At 34.8% G+C, this 20436-nt stretch overlaps 1 protein-coding gene across 1 annotated transcript; it reads right to left on the reverse strand.

Moving 5' to 3' along the window:
• Window positions 1–11059: 11059 nt before the first annotated feature.
• On the reverse strand, window positions 11060–14697 carry LOC110789975 (uncharacterized). The gene is made up of 4 exons (XM_056829875.1): window positions 12464–14697; window positions 12077–12280; window positions 11917–11971; window positions 11060–11842 (listed from the first exon to the last, which is right to left on the reverse strand). Exons 1-4 carry the CDS (start codon window positions 14695–14697, stop codon window positions 11060–11062), a joined length of 3276 nt encoding a protein of 1091 aa, XP_056685853.1.
• Between the last annotated feature and the right edge of the window lie 5739 nt (window positions 14698–20436).

Genomic DNA, 20436 nt, shown 5'->3' on the forward strand with positions numbered 1-20436 from the left:
AACAATATAAATATATCTAAAGAGTTGGAAAACTCAGTGGGAGCTTAGTGTTCAACAAACTAAGGCCCAACTATAGATATATGTTTCATTGTGATTTATTCAAATGAGCCACAAGGGTATTGTTTCTACAACAAATTTTGAGAACATAATGTTTGTTTGCTCGAAATAATGTCCTTTTGGAGATTCGTTTCCAAAATGACAAGTGGGAGAAAATAGACCTCGAAAGTCTTCGAGGCGAACAACAAACATAAACGGACATTCCGGAGGCTTTTCGAAGTTCTTCAGAAAATCCAAACACTTATTCTTAAGGACTTTAGAAGTGGCTTTAAAGAATAGACATCTCTTAGAAGACTTTAAAAGTGCTTCAAGGAGAACAGAATATTCAAAGGACTTTCAAGTGGCTATTGATATTCTATTGTTTGATGTTCTATACCCAAGTAGGCATAGAGTTCAAATCACTGAAACTATGAGATTCTTCTATTAGATAGTGAAGAAACCTACAACTTACAGTTAAACTATTATCATGTAGATTAATGAGTTTGTGATTTGTAAGAAAGCTATGACGAAACATAGATCCCTAAAATGGTTAGAGGCCATATAGACTCAATATTTTAGACGGTTAAAGGCCATAAAACATAACCAATATTTTGATGACAAAATTGAAATTTTGTGGATTTGCAAGAATAGATTAAACACTTATTGGATGCAAATTGGTTTTAAGGATAAAAACCATCAAACATGGAATTGTGTTCACACACAAAGCTAGATTAGTTGCTAAAGGTTACAAGAAAATTCATGGTGTGGATTGTGTTGAAACCTCATGCATAATCGTAATGCTCAAGTCTATAATTCAAGCAATGATTGCATATTGGTACATTATGGCAATAGGATGACAAAACATCTTCCTCAATCAAATGTTGGAAGAAACTATGTACATGGTATGTCGTACGATTTGTGGATCCAAATAATTACTTGAAAAGAAAGCTAGCCTATGAAATCTAAAGTACAGATTTAAGCAAGCAATGGGGAATTAGAACTGTATTTTAGTGAAGCTAATAAGTATTTTAGTTTCATAAAATATACATGATTCTTATAAATATATAAGAAGTTTAGTGGGATTACATAAAATTTGATTGGTCCTATGTGTATCACACACATATCTCTCTATTGTGAAATGACATTCAAATGCTAATGACTTAGATTTGAAATTATTCATAAATAATGGACCTAGGCGAGACTTAGTGCATACTGGGTATTAAGATCTATTGACAAAGATCTTATGACATTGTTTTGGATTAAGTAATGGTATTTAATTTACTAAATCAAACACGAAAGACTCCATTGGAGATATTCGACCCATATGAATAAATCTAAGTAATGAATGTTTGAACTATGTATAAGCATTTACTAAGTTAAACATCAAAGGATCTAAATGATATTCTTAACCTATATTATATGTCAAAGAATTTAGCTGGATTTAGTATCTACTGAAACTAGAATGAGCTAAAGTTACATGAATAGAATTCAATTGGGAATTATTCTGCAAAAGAATTTATCATGTATGATATAATATGAGGATCGCCAAAAACGTATCGTATGACTTTAGGCATGACGAACATATACCAATCTCTATTGATCTAAGTGAAGATCAACTAGATTGAAATCAAGAATACTTATGGTACTTGAAAAGGTACATAGGAATACTTCTTGATTCAAGGAAATAAAGATATGCTAAATATTGATGCTACACGCATAAACACTGGTAAAGGATCAAGCAAGATCCCTTTGGAGTTAACCATTGGCAAGGACGAGCTATAGAGCATCGTTTTTTGAAATGGCAACATGGATTGAAGACCATGAGTTGTTGCATGGGAAATTAAATATTAATTTCTATGTTCTATGATACAGCTGGAAAGTCTTCCACATGTCTATGAACTGCTTGGATAAGCAAATCCAAACAAAGCATCACTAGCAACCTAAACAGTTGAAGTAAAAGTAATTATTTCCTAAGAAGCAATAAAACAGGGTTGTTTACGTTAAAGAGTTCTTCACTGAACCTGGGTGGATCACATGTCTGCTGACTTGATGGTTCCTCATTGCAAAATGCGTAGAACCACTATCGAAGTAAGAAAGATTAGATCACATAATAAACAAACTCAAAAGATCTTATCATCCTATCTCGAAGAACATTCGATGAAAAGGATATTAAGATTGGCAAAGCATGATAACTGAAACTATGCAACAAGTGAGAAGCAACACTCACATTGTAGCACTGGAAATCAAGCATAGCTTTGAATTCCATGAACTGTTTTAAAGATGGGTTTGAGGCCCATGGTTGTAAAACATTAGGGTTGAACATTTATCATATATGAAATGTATTTTCATATTCCATTTAATCTTGGTTTAGTATTAAATGATGAGTCCCTTCAATTTGACGATATATTCAAGATAGACTGTCAGGACCAGTCCTGTGACTAAGAAATGTCTATCAAGTGAACTTGAATGTCAAAAGTTGAAAATGGTCCCTGGTCGGAGTTTTCTATAAAGATGGACGCATAGAAAACGTTAGACGACTAGAATGCAAGATGACTAGTAGTTCTGTTTCTTGAACTATGTGGACATGGCAATGTCACAATCATTTGCATAGATACTTACTTTGGGAAGACTAGTATCGGACAGACCTATGAATCTTTACTGTAAGAGATGAAAATCTGTCATAAGTAAATTTCATTAAAATTATTAGACACTAAATCCTCAATACCTGAGTGATTTGAGATTACTTGTTTGAGAACTGGTTACTTTGACGTTGACCAACCGTCGCACCGTAAAAGGAGGCTATAAAGGCAACGCTCAGGTAATCACCTATCAAACGAAGTCTAATCTCAAGATCGCAAGATTGGGATTGTCCTCCCATAAATCGGGATGAGATGCTTAAAAGTTGTACAAGGCCACTCGGAGAGCTAGAAACTGTAAAATGCATGGCCGTGCTCGGATGAATCATAGGCTATGATTATCTGTTTATTTGATCAGTTGAACTTTGAAACCGAGAAACGCCTCTAGACATAATAAGGATGACAACTCTTACCTTATGTTCAAGAGCAAGCATCGAGTGACAAAGGAATTAGGAAATGCACACTTGTCCCTAAGGACAAGTGGGAGACTGAAGGAAATAATGCCCTTGGTCCAAGTATGCATATAATGTTAAGTCTAATATATGCGGTTCAGTATTAATTAACAAGTTAATAATTCAGTGAGATCAAGTGAGCTGAATGCCTAGCTAGAGGCCGCTTCAGTTCAAGTGGAATTAATTATATTAATCCACAGCTTACTCTTGACTGAACCCGTAGGGTCACACAAATAGTACGTAAACGGATCAAGTATTTAATGGCATTAAATACTCCATCTATGGATATTCGGAATCGACGGATCTTGGTTTCAGTGGGAGCTGAGATCGTCCAAGGCAAGAAATGAATACTCCGGAAACGATGATATTGCCGGAAACGGAAATATGGATCGTATCGGAAATATAAATATTATCCAAGTCGTAGATGTTGCCGGAAACGGAAACATGGTGTGCGGAGCAGTCGGGGGCTGCGACATGGGCTGCGAGCAAGAGCAGCTCGTGTGGGCCGCGAGGCTTGCGCGGGCTGTGCTTGTGCTCGTGCTCGTGTGCGGTTGTGTGCAATACAAATCCTAAGGCTATTAGAATTTGTTCTATGATTAAATCCTAATCCTAATAAAGATAGAATTTGTTTAATAGAGTTTTAATAAGATTCTAATTAAATAAATTAGTATCCTAATAGGATTATAATTCCTTTCCATAAACTCTATAAATAGGTGCCTAGGGTCACATATTTACATCGAGGATTGAAGTATTCAAAGGTAAGATTTTCAAGCAAAAATCTGCCACAAACACTTGCCCTGTTTAGCCGAAAATCCTAGTACCTTAAGGGCGATTCTAATTGGTCAATCTTAAGGCGGATCCGGACGTGCTGTGGACTATCTACGGAGGGACGACACTTGGAGTCCTAAAGACTTGTTCTTGTTCGGTTCGGGCGCAGCTAGGGAGGGCACCCTACAAAGTGTATGCATCTGAATTATGCTAAATGATTATGTGTAAATAACATGTTTCCTGGCTTTATGGTTTTTCCGCATGATTTATGTTTATTCATATGTATCATAACCTAACAGCAACATCTACGACTTGGATAATATGTATATTTCCAATACGAGCCATATTTCCGTTTCCGGCAATATCATCGTTTCCGGAGTATTCATTTCTTGCTTATGACGATCTCAGCTCCCACTGAAACCAAGATCCGTCGATTCCGAATATCCATAGATGGAGTATTTAATTCCATTAAATACTTGATCCGCTTACGTACTATTTGTGTGACCCTACGGGTTCAGTCAAGAGTAAGCTGTGGATTAATATAATTAGTTCCACTTGAACTAAAGCGGCCTCTAGCTAGGCATTCAGCTCACTTGATCTCACTGAATTAATTAACTTGTTAATTAATACTGAACCGCATTTATTAGACTTAATATTATATGCATACTTGGACCAAGGGCATTATTTCCTTCAGTCTCCCGCTTGTCCTTAGGGACAAGTGTGCATTTCCTAATTCCTTTGTAGCTCGATGCTTGCTCTTGAACATAAGGTAAGAGTTGTCATCCTTATTATGTCCAGAGGTGTTTCTCGGTTTCAGAGTTCAACTGATCAAATAAACAGATAATCATAGCACATGATTCATCCGAGCACGGCCATGCATTTTACAGTTTCTAGCTCTCCGAGTGGCCTTGTACTACTTTTAAGCATCTCATCCCGATTTATGGGAGGACAATCCCAATCTTGTGATCTTGAGATTAGACTTCGTTTGATAGGTGATTACCTGAGCGTTGCCTTTATAGCCTCCTTTTACGATGCGACGGTTGGTCAACGTCAAAGTAACCAGTTCTCAAACAAGTAATCTCAAATCACTCAGGTATTGAGGATTTAGTGTCTAATAATTTTAATGAAATTTACTTATGACAGATTTTCATCTCTTACAGTAAAGTTTCATAGGTCTGTCCGATACTAGTCTTCCCAAAGTAAGTATCTATGCAAATGATTATGACATTGCCATGTCCACATAGTTCAAGAAACAAAACTACTAGTCATCTTGCATTCTAGTCGTCTAACGTTTTCTATGCGTCCAATTTTATAGAAAACTCCGACCAGGGACCATTTTCAACTTTTGACATTCAAGTTCACTTGATAGACATTTCTTAGTCACAGGACTGGTCCTGACAGTCTATCTTGAATATTTCGTCAAATTGAAGGGACTCATCATTTAATAAACCAAAAATTAAATGGAAAATGAATTCTATTCATTTATTGTGAATGATTAACCAATAATGTTTTACAAAGTATTAAACTCTAAAACTTTAAAACATTAAATAAGGACATCAAAGCCATTCTCCAATATGCTTGATTCCCATAGCTGCAGTGTGCGAGTTGTGCTTTGCCTGCGGCAGAGGTTTAGTCAATGGATCTGATATGTTGTCATCAGTTCTAATCTTGCTTATCTCGACTTCTTTTCTTTCAACGAACTCTCGTAGATGGTGAAATCTACGAAGTACATGCTTGACTCTTTGGTGGTGTCTAGGCTCCTTTCCCTGTGCAATAGCTCCGTTATTATCACAATACAGGGCTATTGGTCCTTTAATGGAGGGGACTACACCAAGTTCACCTATGAACTTCCTTAGACATATAGCTTACTTTGCTGCTTCATGTGCAGCAATGTACTCCGCTTCAGTTGTAGAATCCGCAATGGTGCTTTGGTTAGCACTTTTCCAACTCACTGCTCCTCCGTTGAGGCAGAAGACAAACCCAGACTGTGATCTGAAATCATCTTTGTCAGTTTGGAAACTTGCTTCCGTATAGCGTTTAACAATTAATTCATCATCTCCACCATAGACCAGGAAGTCATCTTTGTGCCTTTTCAGGTACTTCAGAATATTCTTGGCAGCAGTCTAATGTGCCTCTCCTGGGTCTGACTGGTATCTGCTCCTAGCACTGAGTGCGTACGCAACATCCGGGCGTGTACATATCATAGCATACATTATTGAACCAATCAATGATGCATATAGAATCCCATGCATTCGTCTACGCTCATCAAGTGTTTTTGGGCACTGAGTCTTTCTTAGATTTATTCCATGAGACATGGGTAGGTAGCCTCGCTTGGAGTCTGCCATCTTGAACCTATCAAGCACCTTATTGATATAAGTTCTTTGACTAAGTCCAATCATCCTTTTAGATCTATCTCTGTAAATCTTGATTCCCAATATGTACTGTGCTTCTCCTAGATCCTTCATCGAAAAACATTTCCCAAGCCAAATTTCACTACTACAAATTAATTCTTGTGCCACGAATAGTATTGTGGCACAAGCTTGATATTCCCGTGGCAATGCTACTTTGCCACGGGAATTCAACTCAAATGCTTCAGTGGCACAAGTGTGCGTGGCTAGGTAGTTGCCACGGGAAATACAATCCCGTGGCATAAACCAATTTTCTTGCCACAACAAATACCGAGGCTAAAAAATCCCCTGCCTCAAATACACACGTGGCAAATAGATTATTCCATGTATAGAAACCTCATTTTAAGCCACATGGGTATCCGTGGCAAAGTTTCATCATGCAGCTAATAAATAATTTTAGCTACCCTTCTTTGAGTGTGGCTACACAATAATATTCACCGCGGCAATACTAGTAAATACCCATTGTTATAACTATTTATAAGCAAGTTTTGACAGAATAAAAATAAAATAATTCACTGGGATCCGAAAAATAAAATAAAATAAAATTTCATACCCAATAATAGGTTAGAAATATGTTGTACACAAGAGTACAAAGAACTTAAAAGTTCCACAAAGTCAACTACATAAAAAAAAATAGTAACATAACAACATCCTAGTGTACGTAATATTGAAAAGAAAAAAAAGCAGTCTTTTACTTAGTTGTTACAAAGAATATCTATCTTGTTCTTCTTTTGCTTCTGATATCTAGTGAAAGGTTTCACTGCTGGAACTTCTACCTACAAGGGACAAAAAAATTGTATAAGTATCAACAATGGTATGATCATAGTAAGCACACCATTAGAACAAAGACCAAGTATATACTACTACTGCTGCCAAATCTCTTAAATAACCCACCAGGCCACCACACAATACATGAAATTAAAATCATCAGTAGTAATGGTTGGCCATAAAAAGAAATCATCACTTTTAAAAAAAATATCTGCATTGGACATAATATAACCTTTATTCTCTTATATCTAAATATTGTGTCTCGACATTATGTAGAAATAAAATGCTTTTACAATACGTGTAGAAAATAAGTAAATAAAGGAAACTAGAAAGTGATGTATTGCAAAAGAAAAAAGGAGGAAAAAAATAGGAAAGAAACCTATTAAAGTCGTATTATCAAAAAAGCACCAAACACCAAAAAATTCGAAGGGTTGTATAGCATAAGCATAAAAAGAACGATAAACTATGATTACCCACCCTAACATCAGTCAAAATTTAACACAATATTTCAAGACCCTGTAACCATTATTAACATCTATCCTCTCAACAACAATAATAATCTAAAGTATTAGATGGTCTTGGGAGGGTAAAAGTCCTTCCAGACTTAGGTTTCAAATATATGGAGATGATATGCACCAAGTAGAATGAATAGAAACAGTGAGAGTCACAAGATGAACCAGGTTATTCGTGTTCATGTTGTTCAACTACCAAAGAGCATAAAGTATTTTTTTCTTAGAGTATTGTTTTGGGTGTATCAAATACTAATTAGTCAATCCAATAATATGCAAACATACTTACTTCAAGATGATGAACCAGTACTCTCCGAATCATTATTTTCTGAAGCATATAATCCAGCCCCTTGCAGTATATTTCTAAGTCGTTTCTCCCACAACTTATTATTAGCAGCAATTTTTTGATCTATCTCATCCCTTGCTGCTGCTGCTTCTTTCTTGGCAAGCTTTGCTTCTTCTCTAGCATTTTCCGCTTCTTTCTTGGCAAGCTTTGCTTCTTCTCTAGCATTTGTAGCATCTTCAGCATCTTTTCGAGCTTCTAGAATTGCTTGCTCAGCTGTCTTTCTTACTTCAATCACCTCATGAGCAAGATTTATACGGGATGGCTTAACGCCAAAATGATCTGTGATACTTTTACCTCTTCCATAGGCTCGCAAGTATCCATGAGTATCTTTACCAAGCACCTTCTCAAATATTTGTTCATCTGTGTGGTTATTAAGCCCTTGTTGTCTTTCTTCTGTCAACTTTTTCATCTCAGACTAAAGAAAATAGAAAAGCAAAAAGATGAATTAGATCATTTAGAATTGTGATTTTTATGGGCAAGTAAAAAAAACTGACTTTACTTACTACTGCATTTATGTTATTAGCTAAGGTAATAGCATTAACAGATTTCTTTGATTTCCTCTTACGAGATTCGATTAGCAAGTCAACTCTTGAACAATCCTTCCCATGCGTTTGTTTCTACAATAACATGTAAGTGCAATTAATATTTTATAAAAAGGAGTAAGATATGTTTAAATTAAATTAGCAACTACTTACATATTCATCTTTAGCACGAGCAAAGCTTTTAGTCCCATTATAGTGAGGCATCTTTTGATGAGCTCGACTTTCGGTAGCTTTAGCACTTTTTGCCTATGGGAAAAAGTTAATATAACATAAAAAATAAAAAATCATAATCCACCGTATCACAAGAACTTTGTATACCTTAAATTTATCACCACTCCAAAAATCAACCAAGTATTTCCAATCTCCTTTAGTCATCTTTTCAGGCTTGTTTCTTACGCGATCCTCTTTTGTTTTCAATTTCGGATCATCATAATATTGGTGCTTCAGCTTATGTCTACTGTCTCTAAACAATCTTCTTGCATGTTGAATAACACTGTCTTTTCTTAACTCAGGGTCGTCAAATGAACATTTTTCCTAAAAGATAGGCAATAAAAAAAAATTAGAACAAAGATAAGGAAAAGAATGGATCAGAAAAGTAAAAAAAGATATTATGCATCAGAGACTTTTCTTACCAAAACACAACTCCAAAGATGTTCTATTTTTTCAGATTTAATTTCTGTCCAGCCTTCGACTTGTACAGGAATGACAGCACGATTTCGTACCTGCTCACCTAAGAAAAAGGAAAATATGGAAGAATTTTTACCAATAGGAATACCATCCCTATCAAATTCCACATTTATTTTTTCTCCAAGAGGTAATGCAGTAAGCTTTCTGCAATATACAGGCCCTCGTTTTCCTTTAACAGGCCCTCGTTTTCCCTTAACAGCACCTAAACACAAAGAATCACGAAACAACAAAATTAACATAATTGAATTTTTCCAGAAAATATTAATATTAGGAACACTACTTAACCTTCCACCAATGCAAGCATCCTATCTCCATCTATTTCATCATTCGCCTCATGTGAAGATTCATCTTCCGGTGTAGAGTCCATTCTTGTTCGGCGATCCTCTTCATTAGTAATATCTTTTAAATTATTAAATAGTTATAGTTTAAGACTAAAAATAGCATTGGCTAAATTCACATATTCACAAAGTAGGTTTCCAAGAATGATAATTTACATACCTTGATTCATTTGTACATCTCCATCACCAAATAAATGCTCATTTTGACCTGATAAACATTGAATTGCATCAAGATTTGAAAATTTTAAGACCAAAACCCCACTTTTGATCTTAAGAAAACAACATATAGGTACAACTTAAGTACCGTCATTCACTTCAACCCCTCCTGCATTTCCATTCAACTCCTCTGCATCACCCTCTATATCTTGCATGACTACATTGTAATAAGCAAGATAAAAATCAAGTGAATTTTTTTTTATTAATATGTAAGTGAATTTCTAAGGTAGGTAGATAATAGTTTTTAAATTCCAATATAATACCATCATTTACTATTTAATATTTCCACCCTAACAAAGAATACTAACCAAAAGTAACCATAAAACTTCTACCTTAAAAGCATAATTCAGTATAAGTGAAGAGCATATTTTACCTTCATTTGAAACAGTATTTTCTTGATCAACATTCAATTGTTCATGATTACTAATGGCTGCATTAAAAATATCAACTTTTTACGCAACCGAGTAATAAGCACTAATATTATTGAAGAAAGTCATAATATAAAGTATATACCTTGTTCCAGAACTTTCATGGCTTTTGAAAGTGAATTAAATGTTTTATCTCCTACCATTGCTTGTTGCTGTTTTTTATTCATATTCAAAAATTTTGCCACAGACATCGGTGGAATGAATTGACCTCTTTTCGATATTCCTTTTGATGGACAACGTTGAATCTGAAAAATATATTTAAGTAGATGTTTAAAGCCGATTATGTTAGAACAAAATTGAAATTTTACAAATTCATGATAATACCTGTTTTGACGTTGAAAAGTCATTTTCTTTCTCATATTCATCCTCTAAAGTATTCATATCCTGTTCTTCATCACCAGAGGTAGGAATATAATCTTTATCTTCCTCGATCACATTCTGGTTCTTCTTTCTCTTTTTCTTTACTTTTTCGCTATCTACTAAACTTGTAAGGGAAGCTGTAATGCGTTTTATACCCAAAGATTGCATTTTACACTTGTTAGACTGAATCCTCATTAGCCTTTGTTGTTCATACTCATTTTGCTGAAGAGGTTGCTTTGAAGTCATATTCTTCCCAGCTTTCTCCATCAATTTGCTCCAAAAGTGTTAGCTATAAACAAATTTAAATATCACCATACATATATATATATATATATATATATTATATATATATATATATATATATATATATATATATATATATATATATATATATATATATATATATATATATGTATGTGTGTGATTATAATTTATCATATTGAGCATATCAATGATTAAATAAATGTCACCAAACATAAATATTTTGTGAAATAAACCAAAATGTCAAACTATCAATGAAATTTCAGTCAGAAAAAATTATAAAAAATAGTCACAAATATTAAAGTCAAGCAATATCATCATCGTCGTCCTCCTCTCCATCACCATCGCTAATGTCATTGCCATCATCACCGTCTTTGTCTTCATCAAAATCAACTTCATCATCTTCATTTTCAATTCCATCAAAAATCTTAGGTTGATTTTGGTCATTGGCATCTATTATTATGTCATCAGTGTCATCTCTTCTCCCATCAAATGGATTATGAATGTCCTCCAAATCTGGATCACCTGACAAGAAGACATCATCAAAGGACATAGAGTCACTTTGTTGTAATGCATCCTCATCTACCTCAATATTTTCATTCTCAGGGATGTCATATTGATGTCGCGAATGAGTCTTAACAACAACCAACCAATGTGGATCAAAACCATCTCGGACATAAAAAACTTGTTGAGCTTGAGACATAAGCACAAATGGCTCACTAGTATTCCACTTATATCTAGTGTTGACACTAACTACACCACCTTTGTCAATTTTAACACCTCTACCAATCTTATGAACATCCCACCAATCACAACGGAACAAAATCACACGCTTCCCATCTAAATATTGCAGCGAAATTATGTCATTAAGAACCCCATAATAATCAATATCTTTAGATTCTACAATTCCCTTCACCATAACTCCGGAATTTTGGTTTTTTCTCTTCTTTTCAATATCGCTAGTATGAAATCTAAAACCATTAGCTAGATATCCACCGAAACATTGGACACCTCTAAAAGGTCCTAAAGCCAATGTTCTTAAATCTTTGATTACTTGATCCCCACTTTCTTCTGGAAATGTTGTTACCTAATATGGGGAGATTGGGTTAGTCACATGATAATAAGAAAAAGAAAAAAAAAACCATTACAATGCTAACATACCCGATCTTGAAACCATTCCTGCAAATTTTTTCCGTTGCTTCCCGGTGTATATTCACTGTAAAAAAAAAGTAAGAAAATCAAATAAAATTACATTGTACAACATAAGTCGCTATTTAGAGTTGGTAGACCATACAAATAAATCGAATAAGAAAATTCATACCTAAGGTATAATTCAGCTTCATCGCAATTTTTCAGCACATATTCTTGAGCTTGTACCAACTCTTCATTGCTAAGATATCTAGACTTGGCCTTTCCCAAGGGAATACCATATGGAGAAAATATTGATAGTCCCTTATATACATCATTTCCATGATCTGCATTCCTCTCAGGTTGATTATATCTTGTCTCCATTTCATTTAAATACCTGGAACAAAAGAACATGCACTCTTCTATTATATATCCTTCAGCAATAGAGCCCTCTGGTCTATTTTTATTCCGCACATATGACTTAAATTTCCGCAAAAGCCTATAAGATAAATATTAATTTCGTTTAACATTTTATTCAAGATAATGAAATTTTCAATGACTTAGCAAAGCAGAGGAATACCTTTCAATAGGATACATCCATCGATAGTGAACTGGCCCAGCTAACTTAGCTTCCTCAGCAAGGTGAACACACAAGTGCACCATCACATCAAAAAAGGAAGGAAGGAAAATCTTTTCCATTTCACATAAGGTGATAGCAATATGATTCTCAAGATCATTCAAGTCCTTAAGTTTCAAAGACTTGGAACACAAATTCTTAAAAAATTCACTCAATTTAGTAACAACCTCATACACTTTGGCAGATGATACTCCACGAATCGCCAAGGGTAACAATTCCTCTAGAAGAACATGACAATCATGTGTTTTAAGTCCCCAAATCTTACGCTTATCAAGGTTTATGCACTTAGAAAAGTTAGATGAATACCCATCCGGAACCTTTATATCTTCCAAATATTTACACACTGCTATTTTTTGAGATTTAGACAATGTATAAGGTGCTGCAGGTATATGCCATTTACCGTCAACCAGTTTTGGGGCAAGATGCTTCATAATATTCACATGCTTTAAGTCATGTCTGGCTTTTATGTGATCTTTACTTTTACCTTCAATGTCTAGTAAAGTGCCTAGAATATTATCACATACATTTTTTTCGATATGCATGACATCAAGGTTATGACGAATCAAGAGGCTACTCCAGTAAGGCAAATCAAAAAATATACTCTTCTTCTTCCAGTTATCCTTTCTCTTTGGCAACTTAAACGTTTTCCCAAATTTCATTCCTTCGAGATCTTTAACTTGCTCTAAAATCTCATTACCTGATAATTTCTTTGGGCGACTTCTTCTTTCAACTTTTCCATTGAAAGACTTACTATTTCTCCATTTGTGATCTACATGAAGGAATCGTCGATGGTCCATATAGCAACATTTCCTACAATTAGGTAGTCTAGTTGAAGAAGTTTCATTCATACAACAAGGACATGCCTTATAACCTTTGGTAGACCACCCAGATAAGTTTGCATACGCTGGAAAATCATTAATAGTCCATAAGAGAGCTGCATGCATATCAAAGTATTCATTTTTTGAAGCATCATAAGTCTTGGCCCCAAATTCCCACAACTGTTTTAGTTCTTCAACTAAAGGTTTCAAATACACGTCAATGTTAATGCCTGGTGCACTCTTACCGGGTATTAACAGAGATAACATTGTATAAGGTTGTTTCATGCACATCCATGGAGGGAGATTGTAAACGACAATCACTGCTGGCCATATACTATAGTCACTTCTTAGACCACCAAAGGGGTTAAACCCATCAGATGCCAAACCTAATCTCACGTTACGAGACTCTAAAGCAAAAGAAGAATACGACTCATCGAAATGCTTCCATGCTTTGCTATCAGCCGGGTGTCTAAGAATTCCATCATCATCTCGCTTATCTTTATGCCATCTCATGTCATTAGCAGTTTTACGTGACATAAACAGCCTTTGCAATCTTGGTGTTAATGGGAAATAGCGCAATACTTTTGGAGAAGTTTTATTACGTTTTGTATCACATACACTACATTTTTCAAGGTTAGCACTCTCTTTCCAGAACAACATACAATCATTCTCACATGCTTCAATCTTCTCATAATCAAAACCCAAATTAGTAACCATTTTACGTGCTTCTCGGTATGTTGATGGCACATTTGCATCTTTGGGTAAAACACGTTTGTACATTTTAAGCATCTTTGTGAAAGCTTTGTTAGTTATTCCTTCCATGCATTTGATTTGGAACATCTCTAAAATAAATAACAACTTTGAATAGTCATCACAACCAGAGTATAGACGTTGTTGAGCATCTCTCAATAATCTTTCAAAAGCTCCTAAACCCTTTATGTCGTTATGTTCTGGATGGTTATCAACTTCCTCATCTAGAACATCATATGAACTCATTGGCTCATGAGCATCAAAGATCATTTCAAAAATTTCATCCCGGCCCTTATCTCCCGTTTCAACTCTACATCGTTTTTCAGGGGGTTTATATTCACCATGATAGATCCAACGAACATAACCTTTCACAATTCCGTTCAATAACAAATCCTCAAAAATATCTTCCCTAGTTTTGTGTCTACTATTGTTGCATCGATTACATGGGCAAGGGACTTTAGTTTCTTCTTCCTCAATTTCACTACCGGTAGGTAAATCAGTAAAAGCAAAGTCTAAACATTCTTTCACTCCATTAATGTATAATGTATGAGTCCTATCATCACAACTCATCCATTCTAACCTCTTCTTTAAGGGATCGGAAATATCCATGTCTCAAGAGAAAATTTAGCTACAAGATAAACAATCAAATATCTTTAAATAAAAGAACATTCAAAATTATTTTAGAGACAACATATAAAAGGAGTACTCTGAACGAATTTTAAATAAAAGAACATCCAATTGCTAATATCATATTTAGGTAGTTGGTTATAAAAGGAGCCCCAAAACCGATTTTAAATAACAGAACATCGAATTGCTAAGCTAATATCGTGTTTAGCTACTTGGTAATTGATGTGTAGTGTGTGGCCTAGATTATTTTTGTTGTTGTAAGTAATTAGCTAATGACTATGTCAGGGGAAATGAAGTCATTTGTTAAATTTGTACAAAGAGTCCATAAATTATAGTAAATACCAATTTTTCTGTACTAGAAGCAGTGAGTCCCTACTTTGGCCCATATGTAATGGTTTGTAATTCCTCTGTCCCTTAATACTCGTCCCGTTTTGACCGGCACAAAGTTTTAGATAATTTAATTTATTAATTTATTAGGTGGTATTGATAGTGTGGTGTTTTATTAATATAGTTAGTGGGAAATGTGTCAAATAAAGGGGCGGGGGTGAGGGGTTTTTGAATTTTTTAATGTCAAATAAAGGAAGTAGGAATATATGTGGGTCCATAATTAAGCGGGAGAAATGATATCATATCAGTAAAAGTATGTCATTAATAGAAACGGGACAAGTATTAAGGGATGGCATTACAAGGAAAGCGGGACGAGTACTACGTATCATTCATTTTATCTTTGTAGTTGGATCATGCTTAAACTCATTTATTTGTATATGGAGTATTAGATTGTCTTCCTATAAAATCAACACAGTTATGTTACACTTCGAATATGACCTTCAATTTCACATCACCAGTGACGTATAGGTTGAACAAATAAAGTTATACGAAGTATCAAATTTCTCTTCTTTTATTTATCGGTAAGAATACTTCTATTTAAAATATCTATTGCCAAAAAAAACGGAATTTTAACATAAAAAAATCACAACCGCATATTTCATATGAATAAATTCAACAAAATAAAATATACGTGCGTGACACGGGTTTAAAACTAGTTACCTATTGTAGCATGTTATCAATTTTTCCTTTTAACTTTAGTCTTTTGTATTTCTTTCCGGCAAGATTATTAGACTAACCATCAAGTCCTATTGTAATGTTAACATTTATTGTAACATTTATTTTGGATTAATTAATGATTTAGATTCTTTTGGTTCTATCGGTATAGTATTACGAGGCAACATATATGGCCTTACAATCTAGCAGACACAACAACCAAAAAAAAAAAAGACATAAGAAACCGGTCAATCGAAAAATATGGTGTCCTTACGTATATTAAATATTCACACCCAACACAATATAACATATTTTCATGTGAAAGGGTTTCTTAAAGAAAGTTAAAGAGACCAGGTTACGGACGGAGGTGGTCTTTTTGAATTATTAAAGAGACCACTGTTCTGGAAAAGGTGATTCCTTATATAGGTTATATAAATAACCAACTCTCTAAGATAATTGGTTTCTTAGTTTTTACAAAGAAATCTATTCAAAAAGGTAGTTTCTTAGTCTATGAGACTTGTGATCTAAAGACCATCTCTTGTGAGGTCTAAGGGGTTTTTAGTGGTCTCTTTTGGCTTTTTTGAGGTAGTGCACCTTTTTACAAAAATAAAAATACCCGTGTTTTTCTCCAAACAAGAACGATATTGAGAGACAGAGGGAGTATTAGAAAGGGAATTAAAAAAGAAATCAGCAACAAAATAAAGCTAGACGACGACTTAAAATATATGAAACTATTACGGGACAAAACTGACGTCCAATGCAATGGAGCAAACACAAATTTCTTATTTACATTTCTTAATTAATGACATGGTTGGTAGAAATTATAACCTTTCCAATTGAAGCTTATTAATGTGTTAATTAACCCAGGTACACTTAGTTGGCTTAGCTTAAATATTTTGAGAAATTTGGTAATCTAGAAATTATTGTGACACGTAATTATTAGATTCTAATCATGGATAACATAATTTTCAAAGTGACAAAATTATGAAATCAAAAGAGTAAAAAAGCAATCATAAGCTAAAAAGATGCACAAATGGGGAATCATGCCACCTAATATCATATAAAGTCCAAAAAAATCAAAATTTTGAACAACAGACCCACAAACTCAACGAATAAAGATCAAATCAACAACAACCTAGCAAAATTAACACACCAGCACACCACCAGCGATTTCCTCATCAAAATTTCCAGATACCCATATCAGAAAATCAAAACCCAACCAAAACTCTACAATTAATTCGTCATCAAATCCCAATATCTGAGAAAAAGAAATTCAAATCCAGACCCAAAATTTCACAGAACCCTGATCAGAAAACCAGTAAATCAAAAAAATCCTTCAACTGATTCATCAACATAGCTCGAAGTTTGAAAAAACAATTGAATCGAACCGTAAATATGAAACTAATTATCCAGTAAACTAAAGAACATGATTAAAGAAATTGACAATTTCTAGTAATTCAAAATTGGTTCGATCAGATAACCTAACAACAAAAATTGAATCTTATAAAGAAAACAAACTTACTATGTATATTCTTCTCAGAAACAAAATTCTTTGACTAGATGAATTGATAGAAGTCGAAAAACACCGCAGCAATTGAAACCTGTGAACATAATTAGTGAAATTGTGAGCGGAATCGCAAATATTATTTTGAGAAATATCAAAATTGTGAGCTATTTAGAGAACTACCAAACGTATAAAAGATTATACAATGGATTAGCGTTTAAATTGGACGAAAATCCATCACCATTGAATGGGGGGAAAAAAAGGAGAGCCAGAGGAAGAGGAAGAAACTGTGTTTGAGTCTTGTAGGGTTTTTATATTTCTTTTTCTGTTTTTTTCTAATTTTTTGGGGAGATGAGTATAGGAGACCGCGTGAGAAGGTTACACTTTATCTCATATGACTGAGTGTGTTTGACTTAATCTAGAAGCCTCCAAAATTTTGGAGGGAGCTTTAATCTGGCGGTTATAATAAATTATAGCCCAAAATTTAGGCGGTTTTTTAAAATTATACATTGCCATATAAAAGGTCGTCGCAAGTTTACATGTTTGCCACAAATAGATTTTTACCGTGGCATAATGTTTTTTGAAAAACTTATTATAATGTATAAAAGTGTAATTCCTGTGGCAAGATACAAATCTGCCACAAATTAAGATTTCCCGTGGCATAATTCGTGGCACAAGTATTAATTTGTAGTAGTGAAATCTTGACAGAGTTCAACATAGGAATGTCATTTCCGATAAGTAATATGTCGTCGACATATAATACTAGAAAAGAAATTTTTCTCCCATTGACCTTCTTGTATACACAAGATTCGTCTGCGTTCTTGATGAAACCAAAGTCACTGACTGCTTCATTAAAACATATATTCCAGCTCCTGGATGCCTGCTTCAATCCGTAGATTGATTTCTTTAGCTTGCATACCTTTTTAGCATTCTTTGGATCTTCAAAACCCTCAGGCTGTGTCATAAACACTGTTTCTGTTAAAACGCCGTTTAAGAAAGCGGTTTTGACATCCATCTGCCATATTTCGTAATCGTAATATGCAGCGATTGCTAACATTATCCGAATAGACTTTAGCATTGCAACTGGTGAAAAGGTTTCATCGTAATCCACACCGTGGACTTGCCTGTAACCTTTTGCAACCAATCTAGCTTTGAAAACTTCTAGTTTCCCAACCTTGTCCTTTTTCAGTTTGAAAACCCATTTGGTTCCAATGGCTTGGTAGCCATCTGGCAAATCGACCAAATCCCAAACTTGGTTTTCAGACATGGAGTCTAATTCAGATTGCATGGCTTCTTGCCATTGCTTGGAGCTAGGGCTCGTCATAGCTTGTTTGTAAGTCGCAGGTTCATCACTTTCAAGTAATAGAACGTCATAGCTCTCGTTCGTCAAAATACCTAAGTACCTTTCCGGTTGAGATCTATATCTCTGCGATCTACGCGGGGTTACATCTCTAGATTGTCCATGAATCTCACCAGAAACTTCTAAAGATCTCTGAGTTTCATCCTGAATTTCATCTTGAGCATTCTCTAGAGTTTGTTGTTCGACTCGAATTTCTTCGAGGTCTACTTTTCTCCCACTTGTCATTTTGGAAATGTGATTCTTTTCCAAAAAGATACCATCTCGAGCAACAAACACCTTGTTCTCAGATGTATTGTAGAAGTAATACCCCTTTGTTTCCTTTGGATATCCCACAAGGATACATTTGTCAGATTTTGGATGAAGTTTGTCTGAAATTAATCGTTTGACGTATTCTTCACATCCCCAAATCTTAAGAAAAGTCACTTTTGGAGGCTTTCCAAACCATAACTCATATGGAGTCTTTTCAACACCTTTAGACGGAGCTCTATTTATAGCGAGTGCGGCTGTATTTAGTGCATGTCCCCAAAATTCTATTGGAAGTTCGGCCTGACCCATCATTGATCTAACCATGTCTAGCAAGGTTCTGTTCCTCCGTTCCGACATACCGTTCCATTGTGGTGTTCCAGGAGGAGTCAATTATGATAGAATTCCACATTCTTTCAGATGGTCATCAAATTCATAGCTCAGATTTTCACCGCCTCTATCAGACCGCAGTGCTTTAATCTTCTTGCCTAATTAATTCTCTACTTCACTCTGAAATTCCTTCAATTTGTCAAAGGATTCATACTTATGCTTCATTAGGTAGACATAACCATATCTACTGAAGTCATCAGTGAAAGTGATAAAGTAGCTGAAACCACCCCTAGCATTTGTACTCATTAGTCCACATACATCTGTATAGATTAAACCTAATAGTTCAGTTGCTCTTTCTCCAACTTTAGAGAAAGGTTGCTTTGTCATTTTGCCAAGTAAACATGACTCGCACTTACCATAATCCTCTAAGTCAAATGGTTCTAGAATTCCTTCCTTTTGAAGTCTTTCAATGCGTTTCAAGTTAATATGGCCTAATCGACAATGCCACAGATAGGTGAGATCTGAATCATCCTTTTTGGCCTTTTTAGTATTTATGTTATAAACTTGTTTGTCGTGATCTAATAAATAAAGTCCATTGACTAATCTAGCAGATCCATAAAACATCTCTTTAAAATAAAACGAACAACTATTGTCTTTTATTAAAAAGGAAAATCCCTTAGCATCTAAGCAAGAAACATAAATGTTGTTTTTAGTAAGACTTGGAACATGGAAACACTCTTCCAGTTCCAAAACTAGCCCAGAGGGCAACGACAAATAATAACTTCCTACAGCTAATGCAGCAATCCGTGCTCCATTTCCCACTCGTAGGTCGACTTCACCCTTGCTTAACTTTCTACTTCTTCTTAGTCCCTGTGAATTGGAACATAAGTGTGAGCCACAACCTGTATCTAATACCCAAGAAGTTGAATTAGCAAGTATACAGTCTATAACGAAAATGCCTGAAGATGGAACGACTATTCCGTTCTTCTGATCTTCCTTTAGCTTTGGACATTCTCTTTTGTAATGTCCTATTCCATCACAATAAAGGCAGATTGATGTGGACTTGTCCTGTTTTGATTTAGTATTGCCCTTGAACTTTCCACTTTTCTTGAACGGTCTCCCTTTAGCCTTGAGTAAATATTTGGCTTCACAGTCCAGTATTATCTCAGACTTTCTGACAAGGTGAACAAATTCTGCAACTGTTTCTTCTCTTGGTTCACTTAGGTATAGTTGCTTGAAGCGA

Source organism: Spinacia oleracea, chromosome 5 (assembly GCF_020520425.1).
Source record: "Spinacia oleracea cultivar Varoflay chromosome 5, BTI_SOV_V1, whole genome shotgun sequence".
NCBI classification, from domain to species: domain Eukaryota; kingdom Viridiplantae; phylum Streptophyta; class Magnoliopsida; order Caryophyllales; family Amaranthaceae; genus Spinacia; species Spinacia oleracea.